Below are 24,246 nucleotides of genomic sequence, written 5' to 3' on the forward strand. Positions count from 1 at the left end.
ATGTGTGTGGACCTGTTGGACCTGGTTAACAGCCCCGCAGCAGCCTTCTGGATTATTTGAGCGAAGTTTTATTTGGACAAAAAAAGAGAAATTACAGTAGTCCAGTCAGGAGGACACAAAAGCATGGGTAATCATCTCTAGGTAAAGATAAACACTGTCTCCATTGTCCTTCTAATTAGTATTAAATACTATCATCCAGTTGAGGAAGCCCACGTCTTTCTATGTATTTACATTTTATGCATGGGTGGATTATGAGAGAATGGACCCCTGGGTACACACAGACTTTATAATGACTTGGTATCTTTTTTTTCTGTAGTCATTTTGTGTCTTTTTGTCATTTTGCCCTATTTTTTAGTTATTTCGTGTATCTTTATAGTCATTTTCTCTCTTTTCAAGGTAGTTCTGTGGGTTTTTTGGTTGTTTTGTGTCTCTTTGTGTGTTTTTTTCTCTGTTTTGCCCTTTCAGTAGTTATTTTGTGTCTCTTTGAGGTCATTTTGTGTCACTATTGGTTTTTTTGTGTTTTTGTGTTTGTTTCGCCCCTTTTGTAGTTTTTTGTCTCTTTGCAGTTCCTTTGTATGTCCTTATTTCCTTTTTGAGTCTCATCCTGGTCAGTATGTGTTAATTTAAGTGATGTTTTGCAGATGAAGGCTGGGGGCCCCTAGAACTTAGGGCCACTGCACTTCTGCATAGTAAACCTGTAATCCATCTATGATTTTGCATGTTAGTTGTTTTCATGACATTAAAATAAACTTTGGGACCTGTGAAATAAAGTGTTCCTCAAGTGCACTTAAGCACAATTTTGAGGGACTTGTACTTAACTTGAGTATTTCCATTTTCTACCACTTTATACTTCTACTTCACTACATTTAAGAGGCAAATATTTTACTGTTTTACTCCATGACATATATGTGATAACTTAAGTCCCAAGTTACTTTGCAGATTCCGATTATTAATACAAAATAAATATCAATAAACAATTGATGCTGTATTATTATAGGTTAAGGTGAGACTTTATTGATGTATTGGGGGAGAATATAAAATGGTTAAAATTAGCTCCACCTTACCAGCTGCAATATTAAAGTGAATCTACAAATTACTTCATCAATAATCATAACTAAAAAATATTAGGTCTATATACATTATTCTGAATTGGGCCATTCTACACAATGAGTACTTTTATTTTATGTACTTTAAGTATATTTTGGTGCTAACCCTTCTCAATGCAGAGCTTTTATTTGTATTTCTACACAGTGGTATTTCTATTTTTACTTAAGTAAAAGATGTGAGTACTTTTTTTAACCACTGCCCACTTACACTCTCAGGGTTTTAGCATTAACTAAGTGACTGATTTTAAATCTTTGCAGCTTTGCAGTGATAAATCTTGAAACCTGAAACGGTGTGTGGATGATAGTACCTCCACCGGTTTTGAAAGTTGTGCTTTTGTCGCCTGTCCATTCACTGTGCTTCAGCTGCTGCTGCTTCGTCAGCCTTTCTCTATACTGCCGTTGTGAAACACAAAAGACCACCGTCGCCTTTCTCTGGAACAATAACTGGGCTGAACATGACCACTGACATCACCCACACTGTTCAGTCACCGGAGACCCAAAACTCACCTTTTGGCAGATTTTTGCTCATCTTATCAAACCTTCAAAAAAAAAAAAGTCCACTTTTTCACAGTCTGCCAGAATAAAGGGATGAAGGTTGGGGATGGACCTGTTGCCGTGGAAACGGACTCCTATCCCATCATTGAGCTGATGAGCAGAAAACAAACTGGGAGCACTGGACTGTTGTCTAAGAAAAACTTCTCTCAACGGAGCATCTGACAAACTTTGAATGTTTCTGGAGGGGTTTTGTGTATCTGTGTGGAGTTATAACTGAATCAGAGACATGTCTGGGACCAAACCACGTGAGTAACCTCTCTGAGTATTTATTGACTGAATAATTTTACAGATCTTTCACTGAATTTTAAAGCAGTTTAATTACTGGGTGTTTTTCCAAGTGTCTGAAATGAAAGTAATCATCTCTATCAGCTGATGCAGTTTGTTTAACTGTGTGTGTTCAGCCCGTCAGGAGCATCCGGACTCTGATCCAGATGACACATCAGAGGAGCTGACAGAGGTGGTGTGTCTGGAGTCAGACCTGCAGGATGGACAGTAAGGAGGAGGGGAGGTGTTCACAACCTGGCAACCTGTTTTTATTCATACACCAGTACTTTATTACTAAAATACAAAATGATGCATACATTCATCAACAAATTACACAAATGTAGGCTAAGTAAGCCTGCCTGTCTTACAAACAATCAATCAAACAACTTAAAAACTGTTTTAATTCACACATCATTACTTTCGTTGATCGGTGATTTAAATGCTTTCACTGAACCATTAATGAATTAAAACTAGCCTTTAGCCATGCTAGCAGCTCCTCGATGTCGCAGCCTTTGTTGGCACAGTGTTGATCTGAATTAAATATAGTCTAACATCCTCTCAGTGACAATGTTAACATGCTGATGCTAAGAGGGTTTATGTTTAGCATGTTAACCATCTGAGTTAAGCATTTTAGCATGTCAACGTGTGCTAATTAGCACTAAACACAAAGTAGCCTTCAGCTGAGGCTGATGGAACTGTCACTGTAGATATTTGGTCATAAACCAGAGTGTTGGACAAAATTTTGACCTGATGATGGAGCTAGATGAAAAGTTAATAAATCATCAAAGTTATCATAATTCACCTTGAGGGGGATTTGGATCTGTACCCAATTTTATCGCAATCTGTCCAACAGTAACTGGGATATTACAGGCCGGACCAAAGTGGTGGACCAATCAACCGACTGACAAAATGATATTGTCACTTCTAGATATACGCCACTAGCATGATTATTCAAAAAAGGCCGGAGAGACTGATTTAATCTTTTTTTTTTTTTTGTAGTGTTCGTTGAAAAAAAAGTGGATCTTTAGCGAAAGGGGGCCGGCATTTGTCACATCTGTATTGCCATGATTACTACAGATCACCCTGAGGAGGACAGGAGTGTGAACCTCATGATAGCACTAGAGGAAAAGTCAGGGATCACTGAAGTCTTCCTCAGGGGACCATGAATATCTGTACACAATTGCAAGGCAATCCATGCAATTGGCCAAGTTGTTAAGATGTTTCAGTCCGGACCAAAGTGGTGGACAGAGTGACACGCAGACTGACTCTCTAAAAATAAGCCTATAAGCACAGGACTGAATATACAAACTTTCAATACAGTTAACAGGTTAAAACCTGATGTACAAGTTTACAAAGCAAAGTTTGGACGAGCAAACACAAGTTTTCAATTGTTATTCAGTTACGTGGAAGTTTAACTTGGGTGTAAAACTGACTGCAGTATTTGTGTGTGCGTGTGTGTGTGTGTGTGTGTGTGTGTGTGTGTGTGTTACCTCAGGATGATGGAGGTTGAAGTGGGACACCACAGTGTGCTGTTGGCACGCAGCGAGGGCAAATACAGTGCCATTGGTAACCAATGTACACACTATGGAGCTCCACTTAGTAAAGGTAAAGAGGATCGATGTGACAGTTTTAGGCTGAGAATGAAAAATTTCAATTGCCCTGCAAGTTAACAGTTTGTCTTAGGTCATTGCATCCTTATTGGCACCATGTTAATGATGTGTGTATGTGTGTGCTCAGGGGTTCTTTCAGGCCACACAGTGCGCTGCCCGTGGCATGGCGCCTGTTTCAATGTCCATACAGGAGATCTGGAGGAATACCCCGGCATGGACTGTTTACCCTGCCATAAGGTATGAAGCAGACAGACAGACAGACAGATAGATGGACATTTAGCTTGTGAAGACATTTGCTCTCATTTTTAATTTGTCTTTATCTCTTTTGAAGGTCAAAATTCAAAACAGCAAAGTGTACGTGTCTGTAAATAAAAAGGTGAGCAGGACAACTTTTAATTTTCAGTTGATGTCGTGGTGCTTCCTGTCCCATCACATACTTGTAATGTTCTCTGTTCAGTCTGGGAATAAGCACATCTGATATATGGGTTTGTGAGGGCTTGTATTTTTGGAAGAATTTAGGGTTTGTATTCAATCATTTTGACTCAAATATTTACACTTAAAGTGGTCCAAGTCCTCTAAAACATTTCCATTACCTGCCATTAAAACTCCCCTCTGAAAATAAAGAAATTCATTGCAACTTTACTCTATAACAGAAAAAATTCTGTTGTGTGTCTTTTAAATAACTTAAAAAAAGACTGGTGAATCTAGAAGATCACCAGACTTTATAAAGTATCGATAATAAAGCTGGTTTTCTTTCAAATCACTGCTTAATTCACAGTTAAATTGGAGTTGTTGCTGATACCATTAACAATGGCTCTGTATTATTCAAGTGAAGTTATGACCAATATTTAACCAATAAAGGAACCAATCAACAGTTCAATGATGAGTTTATGTGGTGGTGTTTTTTCTCCATGGTTCAGACCCTCAGGCAGGAGAAGAGAGTGAAGAGTATGGGAGGTGCAGTACCAGGAGTAACTCATACTGTTCTGCTGCTGGGAGGAGGTGAGTGTGGACCACTCTGTGTATCTTTGTGTATGTCAATACCAGGGTCAGCAACCTTTACTATCAAAAGAGTCATTTTTGGCCAGAAAAGCTCTTTAAAATCTGCCTGGTGTAACAGCTGGTAAACCAGGTGAGAGTGGACTCAAATGCTTCTGGTAAAATACCACAGTCTCTACTGGTCAAACTGGGTAGGTTCGGTACACAGATGGACTATCAAGAAAGGCAAACAAATCCAATAGGGATAAGGAAGAGGCAGAGTCAATCAACAGGCTAAATAATGGAGCGTCGGTGGATTAGTGGATAGAGCAGGCGCCCCATGTACAAGGCTGTTGCCGCAGCAGCCCAGGTTCAACTCCAGCCTGTGGCCCCTTGCTGCATGTCACTCCCTCTCTCTCTCCCTCCCTTTCACACTTGACTGTCCTATCGATTAAAGGCAAAATGCCCCAGAATATATATATATATATATATATATATATATAGAGATATAAAAAACCAAACAGGCTAAATAACAAAAAAAGAAACAAGAAACACAAGGAGAAGACAAACTGGCACTGAGAGAAAACATGACACACACTAAACACTCTGGTGAGGGGAAGGGTAACGACACACAGGTGAGGCTAATCAGGGCGGGACAGACAATCAGACACAGGTGAAGTCATCAAAAGGGAGGGCAGTGAAGTGATCTGAAACAAGAGGAGATGTGAGAGGCCGTTTACATGTGGCCGGCTATTTTCATAAACGGACATTTCACCGTCTCCGTTTTCAAAAAGATCTTCGTTTACACTTACCCGTGTATATATACACAAGAGCATGCCAAACCTGTAGGTGGCAGTGTAGCGAGAAGCTCAAGCCTTCCATGTATCCATTGTCACCATAGCAACATAGGTCGCACTTTTGACACAGGCGCAAGTTCTGGCGCATACTGTGACGTCGGCTGCTTATAACTCCGTTTATCTCCGTTTATCTCAGTTTACATGCAAACGCACAAACGGAGTTTTCCAAAATCTCCACTCTGGCCGGAGTTTTTAGAAAGACTTGTTTTCAGAGGAGAAATCTCCGTTTGCGTGTAAACGAAGGGCACAAACGAAGGAAGATGTCTCCGTTTATCAAAATCACCGTGTACATGTAAACGGCCTCTGAGTTCCAAAGTAAAACAGGGAACAACATGAATGAAATAAAATCATCATAACTAATAGGTCTAAACGAGCATTTGAAATGTTTTACCACACAGTGGGCTTTTTATGATTGTCCAGATTTTTTTAATCTGGAATGCATAGCCAGCTTAGTTAGGGAGATCCAAGACAAGCCACCGCTACTGACATTTAGCAAAATTTAAAGGAGAAGGCAATACACACATTTTTACAGTGGAGAATGTAAGAATCACTTAAGGCCTACGACAATGAAAAATGAAGTTTGAAATGTTAAAAACAGCCATTATTAATGTGTACAATTTTTTGCTAAAGCTACAGGGAGCCACTGGAGAGGGACAAAAGAGCCGCATGTGGCTCCAGGGCCACAGGTTGCCTACCCCTGGTCTATACTGTGGTGTGTAGGGGTTGCTGTCATTTAAAGCTGAGACAGATGGATTATTAATAAGTTAGTCGACTGATAGAAATTAATCAGAGACTATTTTGATAATAATTGTTCACTTTTGAAGCAAATATTTTCTTGCTCCAGCTTCTCGGATTTAAAGATTTGCAAGCAAGATATTTGAAGACGTCGCCTTGAGCTCTGGGAAACTGTAACAGACATTGACAGACAGTGTTTTCAAATATTTCATAGAATAATCGATTAATCACATGTTGCAGCCATGCAGTCATCACTGCATTTACTGAGCAGAACTTTTTCTTTTATAGCATGTTTACCAGCCCCACCCCACTTTTAAAGTGTTTATAGGTTTTGGTTAAAACACATTATTAAAGGTCAGAACTGCACAGATGAATATTAGGAATAACTATACAGTGAATCTATATACACACAGTTATGTACAGTATGTAAAATATAGGAAAGTATGTACCAGTACATAATAAACAGATGAGTATACTACATGAATAAACGATAAGATATTTGATGATAATAATAATGGCATAAAGAAGAAAAGGAAGAAAAAATGTATAGTTATGGTCAGAATTTGCGAGTACAAGTAAACTTAATGGGATGACTAGATTAACCGAGATAAATATTATAATGAATTTCATATGTCAGTAATATGCTTTCCCTGTGTGTGTGTGATGGTGTGTTAACTCTCAGGAGCTGCGTCGTTGATCTGTGCTGAAACTCTGCGGCAGGAGAACTTTGGCGGCAGAATCCTCATGGTCAGCAGAGATGACCTTTTACCTTACGACAAAACACGACTCAGCAAGGTGCTGCAGAGTAAACAACACCACACAAACACCAACATTTTAGAGATAAATATGTGTGTATTTTTTAATTGGCCTAAACCCTGCACCCACTTTACAGGTGATGAATGTGGAGAGCGACACTATCCTGCTGAGGAGGATGGAGTTTTACCATAAGCACGACATCGAGGTGTGGCTCAGAAAAGAAGTGAGTTCCTTTTCCATCTCCTGTCCACTCATAACTGGACCTTATTGTGACAGCATTTCTTGATACATGTGGTATTTTGACCTGTTCAACACATTACAGGCGATGTCAGTGGACACAGACAAGAAGACAGTCACATTTGATGATGGTTCAGTCCAGAGCTACGACCAGCTCCTCATCTCAACAGGCTGCAGGTACACACATTCACACACAAATATACTGCTGTAATTTAAAATGCTTGTTTGGTGCAGCATCATTCTTATGGAAAAAGTCAATTGAAGTAGGAGCCTACATAAAATGACATAAATAAATCTCTCAATTTAGTTATAGTGCCCTCAGATCCCAAATGGTTTGTACAGAGGCACCAAAATGTGTCATTTGTTACATATATTATGGATGCAAACATTTTGAAATTGGGGTCACTCAAACAAAATCAGAGTGTGTCTTTAAAGATTTTAACAATAACAAACACAAGTTCACATTTGCAGTTCGTTTGGAGACCCCCTTGTGGATGAAGGTCTCTCAGCAGCTGCTTTTCACATGAATTATAAAGCTGTAGACAGTTTACTGCACATTAAGCTTCATTTACAAACTGAACACCTCCAAGTGTAAAACATTTCTTTGTTTCCTTTACAGCACTTAATTGTGAGTTCATTAACACTTCTGAGATTGATTGTTGTCAGTAAACGCAGCACATTTCTCTTGACTGAAACAATTTTGGTCAAAATATTTTATTCAATCGACAGTGACCAACAGATTTTTAATTGTAGTAATGATAAATATATCCTAACTTGTATAACTTTGTATAAGGAAAGTGGTTATTGTTGCACTTCATTGCTCAGTTATTGCCTGTCCTTTAGAGCGAAGGGTCTTGATGTACCCGGCATGAAGCTGGGCAACGTCAAGATGTTGGAGACACCAGAGGACGCCCGGCAAATCCACGCAGCCTGTCTGGGCTGCAACGTCGTCCTCGTGGGAACCTCTTTTGTCGGTACTGTGTTTGCAGTCAGTTGTTGATAAAGAGAAAAGCTTTAAATTGTTTTCTTTACTAATCAATTAATTAATTTATAAATTTAATATATTTTTTAATTTATTTAATTAATTTATTTTACTTAGCTACTTATTCTTCATTAACTCCTTTTTTTTAATTTTTGTGTCTTAGCACACATTTAATTCTCTTTTCCCCCATGCAACATTTTCCATTTTCCTTGTGCTCATATGCTAATAAGATGGGTGTGTTCATGTATTTCTAGGGCAATGATTGGATGAAAAGTGTAAGGCTTTATATTTCTCTTTACACTCCATTTTAATATTCAGTACAATTAAAAATAGTATTAGCCTGTTCATTGTTATTGTTATTCTCTGTGTTATTGTTGTATTTTGTTATATTTTTTGTTTATATTTTTGTCTGCTTCGGGGCTCCGTACACTTGTATTTGTTTCATTTGAAAATTTCCTACCTCCTGATTTTCTCTACTGCACCACCATCAACACATTATTGTTTCAGGTATGGAAGTTGCATCATATTTGATAGGCAAAGCCTCCAGTATCACGGTGATCGGCAGCAGTCAGATGCCGTACCAGAACACACTGGGTCGTGAAATTGGCAAAATCACCATGATGGTAAGAAAGAAAGACTCCTGTATTTTATCCTCTCATTACTTCTTGTTTCAGTTCAGCTAATTACAGTGTAAACTCTGCTGTTCCTGCAGATGCTGTCAGAGAAAAATGTGAAATTCTTCATGAATGATAACGTGACGGAGGTCAAAGGTGTGGATGGCAAGGTAAAGTGTGAGGAAACACATTCTGCTCATTTGTTTTATCACAGAGTGTTACATGAAAATACAAACACTCTCAGTACCTCATGTGTCCTGTGATATTGTCATTTCGTCCTCAAGGTGAAGGAGGTTGTGCTTAAAAGTGGAAAAGTCATCCCAGCCGATGTCTTGATTGTTGGTATTGGTGAGTGCACTGCAGACATTTCTGTGATATCACATTTACACACAACTCCATACATCATCATTTATTCATGTTTCTGTTCATTCCCTCTGTTACATTATCAGTGAAACATCTTATGATGACCGTTAGAGAATACTGGAGAATGCTAATAGCAAATTTTATTATTAGTATTTGTTGTGTAACTGAGTAACTATGGCAGAGCCAGCCTTGCTGTTTCCCTCTTTTTACAGTCTTTGTGCTGAGCTGAGCTAACCTGCTGCTGGCTCTAGAGTCATATTTACAGGACAGATATAAGAGAGATATCGGTCCTCTTTTCTAACTGCCCATCAGAAAGAGAATAAAATATCAGACCTTTAGTTTAAAATGTTTTCTATAATTGTATTTGACTTATATTTCTTAAAGGAGCTGTATATGACTTTCAGAGCATATCTGTGATTCATGCTGCGTTCTATTTACCTCGGAAGTCAAAGGTCAGAGGTCAGAAATGATGTAACACACAAGGTGATCGCGTTCAAGTACAAGTCAGAAAAACAAGATGTTGTTAGCAATACCATTTCAAGCCAGGTTAGCCACTGTTAGCAATACCAATTGAACCAACTGTATGATTGTTCCAGTGAGACAAAGAGTAGACTGAAGCAGAGATATTGGATGAAGCGAGATAACCAACTCAGCTCACTTCCTGATTCAGTGACGTCAGCGCCACGCCCCCGTAGGAGACTTGCGACAGCTCTGAATGTATTGTCGTCAATGAGGAAAATGAACGTGATCACAATTTATGGTCAATTCTTTCGCCCTGTAGTCACTAAAGTAAATATTGGGTCCATTTTCCACAAGCCACACATCTTCCCAATATTCTGACACTAAAGCTGCATTTTTCATCCGCACAGATCAAGAGAAAGTTAACTTTGTTTGAGCCCTGTCCATCTCAGAAAACAAGTTCTTGCGAGATCTCGTGATCTTGATAAACAGGCGATAAAATCACAGTTAGCTTACAAACAGTTATTTACCGCTAGTAATAAATACAAAATGCCCAAGCTTTGAGCTTTGTGCAACAATAGGCTGCAATAATAGGAAGAATGTATTTTCATTCCACCTGCTTCTCGATCCGCATACACAGACATCCACAGAGCCTCTGTTCAACACGGGGGGGGGGGGGGGGGGGGGTGAGGGAGAACAGGCTCTGATTGGAGGGAGAGCTAACCATGCCCACTTATGTCGATGTCGGACTCCGTAGTTTTCTCTGGACCCCTCCCAAATCTGACCAGTGATGACATGTTTAGCTGCATGTCATCATTTAACCGCTGGCTGTCCAGGTGGTGTCCAGCAAACGATGTGGGTTTTGTTAATAATTGGCAAACTTTCTGGGGAAAACCTGGTCTTATTAGGAGAGACGGCATTCACCCCACTTTGGATGGAGCTGCTCTCATTTCTAGGAACCTGGCAAATTTTATTAGTAATTTAAATCCCTGACAACCCAGAGTTGAGACCAGGACAGAGAGTTGCAGTCCTAAACGCCTCTCTGAGCTTCTAGTTCAGTTACCCAGCCATAGTTTTCATAGTTTTATACAAACGGTGTCTGTCCCCTGACCACCTAAATTATTTAAATCTAAAATTAAACAAAGAGGAGTTGTGCATAACAACCTCATAAAAATTAAAACCTCTTCTGTGACAGAAAGACAAAACAGGAGAATTAAATGCGGACTGTTAAATATCAGGTCTCTATCGTCTAAAGCAGTGTTAGTAAATGAATTAATATCAGATAATCATATTGATTTACTCAGTCTCACTGAAACCTGGCTGTGTCAAGATGAATATGTTAGTCTAAATGAGTCCACTCCTCCCAGTCATAATAATACCCACATTCCTCGAGGCAGCGGCCGAGGAGGGGGAGTTGCAGCCATTTTTAACTCTAGTCTGTTAATCAGCCCTAAACCTAAACTAGATTATAATTCATTTGAAAGCCTCGTTCTTAGTCTTTTACATCCGACCTGGAAAACCTCGCAGCCACTTTTATTTGTTATAGTGTACCGTGCTCCTGGCCCATATTCTGAATTTGTATCTGAATTCTCAGAGTTTTTATCCAGTTTAGTTCTTAAATCAGATAAAGTTATTATTGTAGGCAATTTTAACATTCATGTCGACGTTGATAATGACTCCCTGGCTACCGCGTTTATCTCATTAATAGACTCCATTGGCTTCAGTCAGGGTGTACATGAACCCACTCACTGTTTTAACCATACCCTCGATCTAGTTCTGACGTATGGAATTGAAATTGATAACCTAAAAGTCTTTCCACAGAATCCCTTGCTATCAGATCATTATCTGATTACTTTTGATTTCTTTTTACTCGATTACACGCCACTCAGCAACAGTTACTATACTAGATGTTTATCAGATAGTGCTGTCGCAAAATTTAAGGAAAAGATTACTTCGTCGTTAAATTCAATACCAATACCTTCAGTAACAGAGGTTTCCCGTCCCGACTTTAACCTCTCCCAAATTGATCATTTTGTTGATAGCGCCGTAGGCTCGCTGCAAACAACGCTCGACTCTGTAGCTCCTCTTAAAAAGAAATTAACAAAGCAAAGAAAGTTTGCTCCTTGGTATAACTCTCAAACCCGTAGGTTAAAACAAATATTGCGAAAATTTGAAAGGAATTGGCGATTGACCAAACTGGAAGAATCTCGTTTAATCTGGACAGACAGTCTCAAAACTTATAAGAGGGGCCTCCGCAATGCCAGAGCAAACTATTACTCAGCATTAATAGAAGAAAACAAGAACAGCCCCAGGTTTCTTTTCAGCACTGTAGCCAGGCTGACTGAGAGTCAAAGCTCTATTGAGCCTTGTATTCCTTTAGCCCTTAGCAGTAATGATTTTATGAGCTTTTTTAATGACAAAATTCTAACTATTAGAGGCAAAATTCATGACCTCCTGCCCTCAGATGGTAGGCCTACCTATCTAACCTCAAACACAGCTGTAGAACCTAATATATATTTAGATTGCTTCTCCCCAATTTCTCTTCAAGAATTGACCGCAGTGATTTCTTCATCTAAATCATCAACGTGTCTCTTAGACCCCATCCCAACTAGGCTACTTAAGGAGGTCTTTCCTTTAGTTAACACTCATATATTAGATATGATCAATATATCCTTATTAACAGGCTATGTACCACAGTCTTTTAAGGTAGCTGTAATTAAACCTCTCCTAAAAAAGCCCACCCTGGATCCAGAGGTGTTAGCCAACTATAGACCAATATCTAATCTTCCCTTTATGTCAAAGATCCTTGAGAAAGTAGTCGCAGACCAGCTGTGTGATTTTCTCCAGGATAATAATTTATTTGAGGAATTTCAGTCAGGATTTAGAGTGCATCATAGCACTGAGACAGCTCTAGTTAAAATTACAAATGACCTTCTGATTGCTTCAGACAAAGGACTCGTCTCTGTTCTTGTTTTATTAGATCTTAGTGCGGCGTTTGACACAATTGACCATCAAATTCTACTGCAGAGACTGGATCACTTAATTGGCCTAAAAGGTTCAGCACTAAGCTGGTTTAAATCTTATTTATCTGATCGTTTTCAATTTGTTGACGTTCGTAATGAATCATCCTTACGTACCAAAGTTTGTTTTGGAGTTCCGCAAGGTTCTGTGCTCGGACCAATCCTATTTACTCTATATATGCTTCCTTTAGGTAACATCATTAGAAATCACTCTATAAATTTCCATTGTTATGCGGATGATACACAGTTGTATTTATCGATGAAGCCAGAAGAAAGTAATCAATTAACTAAACTCCATAACTGCCTTAAAGACATAAAAAATTGGATGAGCACCAATTTCCTGATGTTAAATTCAGACAAAACTGAAGTTATTGTTCTTGGCCCCAAACAACTCAGAGACTCTTTATCTGATGACATAGTTTATCTAGATGGCATTGCTCTGGCCTCTACCACTACCGTAAGAAACCTCGGAGTAATATTTGATCAAGATTTGTCTTTTAATTCTCATTTAAAGCAAACCTCACGGACTGCATTTTTTCATCTGCGTAATATTGCGAAAATTAGGCCTATCCTGACCCGAAAAGATGCAGAAAAATTGGTCCACGCTTTTGTTACCTCAAGGCTGGATTACTGTAACTCTCTATTATCAGGTAGCTCTAGTAAGTCCTTAAAAACTCTCCAGCTAATTCAGAATGCAGCAGCACGTGTACTAACAGGAACTAAGAAACGAGATCATATTTCTCCTGTTTTAGCTTCTCTGCACTGGCTCCCTGTAAAATCCAGAATTGAATTTAAAATCCTACTGATAACTTATAAAGCTCTAAATGGTCAAGCTCCGTCATATCTTAGAGAGCTCATAGTGCCATATTATCTCACCAGAACACTGCGTTCTGAGAACGCAGGGTTACTCGTGGTCCCTAAAGTCTCCAAAAGCAGATCAGGAGCCAGAGCCTTCAGCTATCAGGCTCCTCTCCTGTGGAATCATCTTACTGTTACGGTCCGGGAGGCAGACACCGTCTCCACATTTAAGACTAGACTTAAGACTTTCCTCTTTGATAAAGCTTATAGTTAGGGCTGGCTCAGGCTTGCCCTGTACCAGCCCCTAGTTAGGCTGACTTAGGCCTAGTCTGCCGGAGGACCCCCTATAATACACCGGGCTCCCTCTCTCTCCCTCTCTCTCTCTCTCTCTCTCTCTCTCTCATCCTATTACTGCATCTTGCTAACTCGGCCATTCTGGATGTCACTAACTCGGCTTCTTCTTCGGAGCCTTTGTGCTCCACTGTCTCTCAGATTAACTCATATCGCAGCGGTGCCTGGACAGCGTGACATGTGTGGTTGTGCTGCTGCCGTGGTCCTGCCAGATGCCTCCTGCTGCTGCTGCCATCATTAGTCATTAGTCATACTTCTACTGTTATTATACACATATGACTATTGTCACACAAGTATACTGTCTGATACTAATACATACTTTCAACATATTGTACCACAGTAGCCAGAACTATAACTATAATATTATTACTTTCATTAATGTTGTTGTAAGCTACTGTCATTACCTGCATCTCTCTCTCTCTCTCTGTCTCTCTCTCTCTCTCTGTCTCATTGTGTCATATGGATTACTGTTAATTTATTATACTGATCTGTTCTGTACGACATCTATTGCACGTCTGTCCGTCCTGGAAGGGGGATCCCTCCTCAGTTGCTCTTCCTGAGGTTTCTACCGTTTTTTTTCCCCGTTAAAGGGTTTTTTTTGGGGGGAGTTTTTCCTTATCCGCTGTGAGGGTCTTAAGGACAGAGGGATGTCGTATGCTGTAAAGCCCTGTGAGGCAAATTGTGATTTGTGATATTGGGCTTTATAAATAAAATTGATTGATTGATTGATTGATTGACTTAGGAGACAGGAAGAGTAACCGTTTTCTTAACATTGGATAAGCCTACAGTTGGGTATCTCCCTTCATCCAATATCTCTGACTGAAGTGCTCATAAACAGTATTACTACAGCTTTCACTACTGTTGATAGCAAGAGAAGCCATATTGGATTTTGAGGTTGGGGTTGGTGAGGTTCCTTCGACTTTCTGAACTGGAATCTGACTTCACAGGGCATTCCAGTTAAAATTTCCAACTGGGCACTCAGAAATTTCCCAGTACAAATGGAATGCACCATCAAAGTCTGATTCGGCATGTATGGAGGGAGCTGAGCTCGTTAGCAGCTAAGGGTGTTAACACCATGAGCAGTGTTAACAATGACAATGACGCCATGGGTCGGGGCGGCATTATCATTGGTAACCAGTGGTGTAATGCAACAAAATAATATTACTTTGTTACAATACTTTAGTATTTTTTTGAAGTATATGTACTTCACTTGAGTTTTTATTTTCCTGTCAACTTTCTCTGTTACTCAAAAATAGTAATATTCTAATTGGTGACTTTAACTTCTACCAGAGTCATTTTCTGGAAGATATCGGTACTTTTACACAAGTATGGCTTTCGCTTCCTCCACCACTGGCAGTAATCACCTTGTAACAACAATGGAGAGCACCGGCTATTAGCTAGTGAGTGGGAAACTCTCTCAGGGACTCACATGCCCTAACATAAGCACACTACCGGACCGTCTACCACAACAAAACACAGAGAAGCTTGGATTACAACAGAAACACTGAGAATGCCACTTCATTCTCTGCTCAGGATGCCATTACTCCACTGTATCTTTACAAAGCAAAGATTGGTTTGCTGTTGTATTAATGTTCTGATTTCATGTTTCAGAGCAGTAAACAGCTCAACAACACTGTCAGTATTCTCATAAAGCTTTTTTCCTGTTTGTTTTTTCCATCAGGCATCAGACCAAACTCAGAGTTCCTGCAGGGCAGCAAAATACAGATGGACTCGAAAAACTTTGTAATAGTCGACAAGGTCAGCTATAATAACCTGCTGTTCACCTGATTATCTAGATCTCATTTTGTGCTTTTGTTCTCAACACTTCTTATGTTTTATTTCCTCATTTTGTGGGGTCTTACAGACTCCCACAGGCTTTAGTGTTAATAAACATTCCTCACATTAATGAGTAAAATGTGCACCATTATTCATCTTCTCCCTGCCTGTATCTCTCTCTTGCAGTACATGCGCACCAACATCCCCGATGTGTTCTGTGGGGGCGACCTGGCCACCTTCCCCCTGATGATGGCCAAAAACCAGCTAGTCAACATAGGACACTGGCAGATGGCACAAGCACATGGTAATGTAGTAACAATGTAAATGTAGCCACAGAGTCCTAGAAGACAGACTTCAGATAGACAATATTATCTTTTATTCCAGTTTGAGTATGTTCATGTATTTTTTAAATTGTTGTTTAGGGAGGATAGCGGCTCTAAACATGCTGGATAAAAAGATTGAACTCAGCTCAGTTCCTTTCTACTGGACCGTCCTACTGAATAAAACCATTCGATATGCAGGTGGGTGCGCGCACACACAACAGTGACAAACTCACTTTATGCACAAATTATGAAATACATTTAATCCTGCCATAACAGGATTTCTGATTTTCCCTGATTATCACCACTGAATGTAACTTGTGTTTTTATTCTGGTTGAGTGCAGGCTATGGGGAGGGATACACTGATCTTGTAATGAAAGGAAAGGTTGAGGACAGGAAGTTCTTGGCATTGTACATCAAGTAAGTTACAAAAAATAGCTGTTGTTGTTGACAAAAAAAATATATGTGGTTGGAAACATTTAAAGGTCCTTGACTTTAAAACATTTCCAATTTTATATCTGATTATGTTGACTGTTTTGTTTTACTTGCTTGTTTTATTAACTAACTGGCACCTGATCAGATGTAGCACTCCTAATCTCATTGTATATTCTTTGTACAATGACAATAAAGGCTTTCTGTTCTATTTTATTCTGTTGAATATTTGCCTACACATGTAATTCATTTTACCTGTAGGGATGATGAGGTCATAGCAGCAGCGAGCCTAAACTATGACCCAGCAGTGTCTGCAGTAGCTGAGCGGCTCGCAATAGGAAAAATCATCACGAAGAAAGAGGCTGAGTGTGTAAAATCTCTCTGTTTTCATGCTACTTTCTTTCTTTACTTCTTTCTTTCTTTCTTTGGATAATTCTGGTAATACTTTAGGCATATCCGCCACCCCCAAGTGACCAAGTACTCGCCCTGTGTTACATTAAATTTGTGAAGAAAACTTTTTTTTTTTTTTTTACACATGCCTCCACGGTTAACGAGAAATCCAAAAAGGGAGAAAATTCTTGATAAATTGAAGTCAAAGGCACCCGCTTTTATCAACAGCAAGACTATATCAAAACATTTTCAAACTCTCACACAAGTTGTGCAGTATAATCTGAATGCCATTTATCTAGTCGTATGCTTAGTGCTTCCCAAGCACATGTATTTTTGCTTTGCTTTTTGCTGTTTAAAACTGAACTGAAAGTGTTGCTTATATAGTGAAGCTTATATAAGCTTTTCTCTCTGCCAGACTGAACACAGGAGCTGCTGGTCTACCACTGCCTCCATCAGTTACTTTGTGTTATTGCGTGACTTTGGCGTTTTAAAGGATTTGTTCAGATTCATCAAAGTCCCACAATGGCACAACCAAACTACCAATTGAGGCAGTAGTAAACAACCCAGACTCCCTCCGAAATCGTCAAAATCCGGCGCTTGGGCAGTGACTTGCAGCGTCAGATACTGACGGAGAAAGCTGTCCTTTAACATTGGCATGATACGCGGCCTGTTGCTGGTATAGTTCACCGGCATCTGGCGGTATCGGGGGAAACACGGTGGGACAAGAAAGAAAGTTAAGGCAGCAAAACTCAGGGTAGGGTGGGTGGGTCCAAAAAACCCTGACCTTCACCCGGGAAACCAGTGTTTGCGTCCTGTAAGATTATAGAGCCAAACCCTGTTCTCTTTCCTAAACCCAACCATGTGCATTAGTTGTTGAAGGAAAAAAAACGTAAATTCGCAGTGTTGTATCTACGTAGTGCGTTTATTTTGAAAGAGACTGTATGCAAACAGAAAATTTCCTGTGAAAACAGAAGTGTGTTTTGAAAGAATACACTGCAAGTAAAAGGCACAGGTGACACAGCGTCCCAGATCATCAACAACCAACGCACCCAGGATACCTTGCACGTCGTATCTGGAAATGGAAAGTCCATGACCAAATGTCAATATGTGACGAGGTCAGAGTGAGAATGTGTTGGTCTGGATAAATGAGACTTGGATTATACTGCACGAGTTGTGCGAGAGTTTGTAAACAAATGTTTTGATACAGTTTTGCTGTTGTTAAAAGCGGACCCCTACAACTTCAATTCATCAAGAATTTCCTACTTTTTTTGATTCTTTATTTATCGTGGAGGCACGCAATTAAAACAAATTTTACTTCATGAATTCAACGTAACATAGAGTGAGCTATTGATATACAAATGATCATTTACGGGTTGTTTTATTCCTTTAAGTGACCTTAGCTCTGTGGTTCGAATTGAATGGCAATACATGAGAGGAACAAACTGGGGGTTATCAGGTGCATCAAACAATGAACATGTCCTGTCTTTTTTTCTCCCTGACAGATCAGATGACCTGAGCTGGCTGCAGTTGCCCCAATCTACACTTTCCCCCACTCTCACACTAAACACGCCATCTGCACAATGTTGACATGTAGCCAGAATCTCATTCATCTGTCTCCTCGTCACCACCGCTCTCACCAAGAAGAGTTTGGAGACCTGGATTAACAAGTTTGACTCAGAAGAGACAGACCTAACATGAACCACAGTGAAGTTTATATTAACAGTGTTGAAGTATTGGGTTTAAACTGTGCGTCACACACTCAGTGTTCAGGTGAGGGGGACTCCACCATGCAAACAACAGATACCTCAGACGGATGCAGCTTTCGAGACTTCTTTTATAATTTTAATATTTTTTATTATTTCTTTAGAGTTTTTTCATGGTTTTATGTCTCCAGGGGTATTTCAGTGACAGTCCAGAGACATCATACTCACGATGCCTCAGTATGTTCTCTGCTGTTGATCTTTAAAAGGCGGTGTACGATACCTTTTACTTGGATGGGGCTGCTGGAAAAACACAAGTGCCCTTAATGCCCGCTGCAGCCATGTGCGTGGTCCGGTCAATGAGTTGGAGGGGGGATTATGAGAACAGAGGGGGAGTGCTCAGCTCTTTGAAGCAGAGATGCTGAAATAGGCAATGGTAACAATAGGCCTCCGACAAACAGCACACAAATGCAGTGTGACAAAACCTGCACAAAAGAAGTGCTGGGTTTTTCTCTCTCCCCCCTCTGTCTCTCTGCTGGTTTATCACTGTCTTTACTGCACATCTCCTCATTTACTTTTAGCTTCACTCTCTCTTCCTGTCAGTATGGCTACATACAGTTCACTGCATCCAGGATTCAACTGGTGCAGACTCTTCAAAGCTAGTGCCAGATAATTTAGGACTGAAGGTGCCAATAACTTCTATATTGTACTAATGTTGTATGTAATTTTATTTTTTTTTTCTTCATTTTTTAACAGTATTTAGATCATGATCAGAATATCAATATGCCTCTGGATATAATACATTGCAGGATAATTAATTGAAAAATTGTTACTAGAAAAAAATAACCAGACAAGAAACTTTATTCTCTTTTTCTTTTTTTTGGGTGAACAGAGCAAATTTTTAGGCTACCTGATGTAGTCCTGTCGCCAGAAGATGATGTTGGCATTATACATTTCTGCAAACCATGGACGGTGTGAAAATTATGCAAAGTTTAGAGAGTCATCGCTTCATTTTCAGCTGCGTTTTAGCCACCAAACATCGGTGTTTTTGAGTGATCTGTCACTGTGTTTCCACCTGGTACTGTGCAATGAAAAGTGGTTGTTATCTACCAAGACATCGCTGCGTTTCCTGCCAGGACAGTGACAACAGAGACACAAAAACCGATAATTTTTTACCAAGACATCGCTGTTTTTTCAGTAAGGATTGTGCCACCAAGAGCAAATATTTTAAGCCAAAACATGATCTTTTCCTTACCAAGTGGTTTTTGTGCCTAATACTAACCACACATTAACCATGGTGTCGTTGAAACATACAGAATGTAGTGTTTCAACGTATCCTCTACATCAGTGGTTTCCAACTGGTCCAGCCACAGGGTCCAGATTTCTCCTTAGTCATTAGTTCAAGGTCCACACAGTTTAACACATTCAGCATCATACTTGTGTTTAGCCATGTGGTCAAGCTAGTTTGCTGTCTCTGTGAAGTAGCTGTCCGTTAGTAACTCACTCTACAGCAAGAGACAGCATTTCAAAATAAAAACTCTGTACTGGAAATTCACTGTACTTCAAAATAAAGTGTGTTTTTAATGGACCCACTTTTGGACCATGACCCACCAGTTAGGAAGCACTGCTCTACATAATAACTTACAAATGTAACATATCCGTGGTTTGCCAACATGTATTCCACCAACTGGGTTGCATCGACATATACAGATCTGTCAACACAATTATGATGAAACAAAAACTTCCACTCTTGAAGCTAATTGTAAAATATTTTCCATCTTTCTGCTCGTCTCATCGGCAGAAGGCAACACTGACTGTCCTGATATTCCTGCAACCTCACATCTCTCTGAGAACTACATTTACAGCATCATACTGTCAAGTATCAGCTTAAAATGTTAATGTATCTACCAGGAACAGCTTTATATTGTTACAGTGAGTAATTTAGCATATTATGTATTCTTGAGGTAAGACAGAAAATATCAGCTTTGTTATCCTGAGGATTTCAAGTTAAGACGTTCTCTGCCTCTGAGTTATAATGCTGAATATCAGTCCTCTTGCTTTGTTATCAATGCAAAGTGAACCCTGATGCCCAGGGAGAAATAACAGGGATGTATTTGTCATTTGAACTTTTTTGTCTTGTGTTTCACTTTGTTCAAGCATATTAAAAAATCTCAGGCACAACAGATCTGTGTGTTTTTGCACTCATTGCCTTGTCAGTAGTGGAGCGTCTGATTCACTCAGGGAAGATGCAACTTTTCTGCCACCCATTGTCCAACAGAGGAAGTGTTTCTAAGATCTTTTTTAAAAGGTATCTTTTTAAAGTATCCTTCACTTCAGGACTTGGAGCATTAGCAGGATGTCTGCAGTTATCAGTAATTTGAATTGCTTGAAATGCTTTTTAAAGATCTATTCAAGCTTATTTTGAATCAAATTTAAGACTGATTTTTGGACAATTAAGCCTTTTCTTATTCAAGGATTGCAGATGGGTATAAAGGTAAGTAGTAGCCTATATATGTAGTGCTGTGCAGAGGTAGGTTTTAATGGTTATTAAACTAAGTAAGATTAATCTACATTTTGCTAACAGGTAAATGAAGGTATAACATAAAAAACAATATTAAGTTCAGTGGTGAGTTTAAAGATTTGTTACATCAGAAATGTGGACTTTCACACACAACAGCTTGATTCGTTTCAAGACAAAAAAAATTCAAACACGGGTAAATTAAATTAGGCTACATAAAAAATATGTGTGGCCTCACAACTGAAATTTAAGACTATTCAGTGACACGACTTTTTGAGGATCCCCGGACAGCCTGACTAGATCACCAGTACAGCAGGTCAGACAATATTCTTTACAATTTGAGCTTTTGAACACATTAAATTAGACAGTGTGACTGCATATTAGCATTATGTTTATAGTCACACACAATTCTAATTTAACAACTCCACAACTGCTCTGGAAAATGGCTTTCTGGGTATTTTTTTTTAAAATGAAGATAAAAGAAAAGAAAAGAAAAGGATAAGAGAACTGCTAACATGCTTTTTAAAATTCCTCAGTTGTGGGAATAAAAAAAAGTGTCATGTGTCCTCCATCCATTTATCCCTCCTCCACATCACCGACCTGTGGACACGCAGATGTCAGGGGGGGTTAATGGTATTATCCTGATTGGGTTTCAGTCCTGAAAGATTACATAATTTAGAGGCACAAGATAAATGGTGCAAATCCTCTATTAAGTTTTTAACAGGCCCACTGACCAGGAGCAGGTCCTGTCCTCGTCCACTAACAGTTGTGACACTGTGGGTACGTGTTAGTTTTGTACCTGATAGAAAAAGCATTTCTGTCTGATGCATTGAAGGTCATTGAACTGGCAACATGCTCAGTTTCCCTTTGGTCCAATGTCTTACCGGCACCCAAAGATTGTCACTCTGTGGCTAAATCTATTTTAAACTGTCAACAAATAAAGCCTGAGATGACTAACAGCACGAGGCGTTCACTGGCTTCTTAATTCAGTCTGTGCTCAAATGCAGTATTGACGCCTTTTTCTCTTTGCTCTCTCAAGAAAAAGTCTGTCTCAAGGCAACCTGACTTTCTTTTAACAGAGCGTCTCTGTGTGCGATGTAACGCTGCCGCCTGTTGGCCCTGTACAGCTCCAGCCTCTTCTCCTCAGCCTGGGGGTCCTCCAGCACTCCTTCCCACCTCAGGCTCTCCCTGGCCTGGGTGCTGAGCTCCCCACTGGCTTTGTTTGTCACTGTCAGCAGGTCCGGTGAACCCTTTGGATGTTTTTTGCTCCTCTGGCCACTGCCAGCGAGCCGTTCTCCGTCCTTCCTACTGGTCGCTCTGAGCTTGGGCAGCTGTGTTTGAAGCTGACCTGGACTCTGTAGGGGCAGCACGGACATCAGCGAGGCCTCAGGGGGCAAAGACACAGCCTGAGGTTTCTCTGCAGGGAGGCAACATAAACATATAGCACAAACAAAGCTGAGGGTTTAGATTACTAATGACTCCCTCTGGAGTCGGAGGGCTAATGGCTTGGTCGGTTTACAGTAATGAGGTGTAATAGACCAGCCAGGGGAAGCAACACTGGGGGCCTATTCTCTATTGACCTATTCAACCCTGTAGGGAATCCTCTACCTACACCACATGATCTTTTTACTTGTGTTTACATTGTGTAGAATGACAGTGACCTTGGTATGAACTGCGAGAGCGATGAGACATTAATGTCAGTTCAAATAATTGGTTCAGTCTGTGCTCCTTAACTCTGCATTATGACTAATTTTAAATGCAGGGCTTTCGGGCTTTTCATTTTGTGTATTAATATGTGTTTCATGGTCTGCTTGTAGACAGTCTGTTTCCAATAAAGACTATGGCACAATCATTTAATTTCCTTTACTGTAACAAAGCCTCGGGTCCCACATCCATTTTTCAGTGCTCCATATTTGTCACGGGAATGCATGAGGATGTCAAACCCCCATCTGTCTCTCTAATAAAGGCCTAAAAAATGTTTTTGAGAAAAACATTTGATTGACATGTCTACAACAGACTGGTGATGGCTGATGTCAGTTACCATGATGAGACAATAAGCAGGTTTGTTATATTTCCTTGACTATACTGTAGTTTAATACAACAAAAAAGTAAACTTAGAAATATATATATATAGGCCTATATAAAGACAGATATTCCTGCATTCAAAATTTTATATATAAAATATATGAAATATATGTAAAATCATGAAAAGTAAAATCATTTATTATAAAGAATCATGCATAATATTACTGTTGATACCTTAGCAGTACTTTTCTCTGGGTGGAACTTGATGGTACTTGCTGCTGGGTATCTTAAACTTATTCAAGGTTCATGTTACTACGAATTGCACAGTAGGCTACATTGTGCATGCCTAATCCAAATCTGAACTCCACCTACTGTCCTGGGGATATAAATTACAATATTTCCCTGAAAATATGAAAGACACTATTTAAAAGAAGTGTCATGTAGGGACAGCAACTAATTATTATTTCATTATTAATAAATCTGTTGATTATTTCTTGATCAATCTATCAGTCTGTCTGTTTTGAAAACGTTAGAAAAATAAAGAAATGTTTCAAGTGTCGAAAATAATCAATTGATTGTAGAACTGATGCAGATTAGTTTTCTGTCCATTGACTAATCAGTTAATCCTTCATATTTTTAGTGTCTCAAAATTGTAATTATAGCACTTGAGTTTAAGATTTATTCACCTCTGGAATTAAAGAAAGGACTTGATAGTCTTTTACATTTGGGATTTCAGTGTCTTGAAACGGTCACAGTGTTTCTGACTGTTGAGGAAAAAACTTCAGAGTTTTTCAGATGAGTTCATGCATGTACACGAACTAAAATGAAACAAGAACAGCTTTCAGTTTACGCCTTGGATGGGCGTTTTTGGTAAATTTAAATGGGACTTTTACAAGATGCTTATATAACCAAACCCAGGGGAATAATCAATAATCTTATACAACTTTGGGTGCAGGGCTTTTACTTGTAATGTGTTATGTTTACATAATTGTTTTCACCCAGCACTATAAAGTGTATTTACCTGTATTTTCTGGAGGAGTGGTGGAAACAGTGGCTTTCTTTCTTTTCTTCTGGGTTTTCTTCTTCTTATTGTCAGAGCTCCTGGATGGCTGCAGCACCTTACAGTTTTTGTCCTCTGGCATCATGTAGTCTTGGCACACTGTGCTAATAAAACCGACTGTGCAGGCTAAACAAGTTAACTGAGTCTGCGGACGACTGTGCTTAAGGAGAACATGCTCCTCACAAGAATCCTCTCCAGAAGCGGAGCTGTCGACAGCTTCCGTCCTATCAAGCTACTTCATTTCCCGTGATATAAAATAACTTTGTATGCTGCACAACGAGGCAGGAGAAAGTGCAAAACGCTGCATGCTATGTGGCTAATTTCCTATTTGATCCGGGA

The 24,246-nt window shown here is 39.6% G+C and overlaps 2 protein-coding genes across 2 annotated transcripts; one reads left to right on the top strand and one right to left on the bottom strand.

Annotated features, from left to right (window-relative positions):
* Positions 1-1,600: 1,600 nt before the first annotated feature.
* Positions 1,601-20,487, top strand: LOC117261376 (apoptosis-inducing factor 3). The gene is made up of 19 exons (XM_033633783.2): positions 1,601-1,906; positions 2,063-2,153; positions 3,421-3,530; positions 3,663-3,772; positions 3,867-3,911; positions 4,456-4,537; positions 6,788-6,900; positions 6,998-7,084; positions 7,184-7,275; positions 7,942-8,072; positions 8,588-8,703; positions 8,793-8,864; positions 8,979-9,042; positions 15,367-15,443; positions 15,648-15,765; positions 15,884-15,982; positions 16,127-16,202; positions 16,476-16,580; positions 18,107-20,487. Exons 1-19 carry the CDS (start codon positions 1,888-1,890, stop codon positions 18,189-18,191), a joined length of 1,692 nt encoding a protein of 563 aa, XP_033489674.1. The 5' UTR covers positions 1,601-1,887; the 3' UTR covers positions 18,192-20,487.
* Positions 20,475-24,246, bottom strand: LOC117269602 (uncharacterized). The gene is made up of 2 exons (XM_033646754.2): positions 23,869-24,246; positions 20,475-22,239 (listed from the first exon to the last, which is right to left on the bottom strand). Exons 1-2 carry the CDS (start codon positions 23,990-23,992, stop codon positions 21,857-21,859), a joined length of 507 nt encoding a protein of 168 aa, XP_033502645.1. The 5' UTR covers positions 23,993-24,246; the 3' UTR covers positions 20,475-21,856.

Source organism: Epinephelus lanceolatus, chromosome 11 (genome assembly GCF_041903045.1).
Source record: "Epinephelus lanceolatus isolate andai-2023 chromosome 11, ASM4190304v1, whole genome shotgun sequence".
In the NCBI taxonomy this organism is placed as follows: Eukaryota; Metazoa; Chordata; class Actinopteri; order Perciformes; family Serranidae; genus Epinephelus; species Epinephelus lanceolatus.

Bases quoted from the DNA above. Each gene is read 5' to 3' on its own strand.
- LOC117261376 (XM_033633783.2), top strand. The intron at 3,531-3,662 runs GTAAAGAGGATC...GTGTGTGCTCAG, and splicing joins TGGAGCTCCACTTAGTAAAG to GGGTTCTTTCAGGCCACACA. The intron at 16,581-18,106 runs GTGTGTAAAATC...TCTCCCTGACAG, and splicing joins ATCACGAAGAAAGAGGCTGA to ATCAGATGACCTGAGCTGGC.
- LOC117269602 (XM_033646754.2), bottom strand. From the start codon at position 23,992: ATGATGCCAGAGGACAAAAACTGTAAGGTGCTGCAGCCATCCAGGAGC. The intron at 22,240-23,868 runs GTAAATACACTT...GCCTCCCTGCAG, and splicing joins CACTCCTCCAGAAAATACAG to AGAAACCTCAGGCTGTGTCT.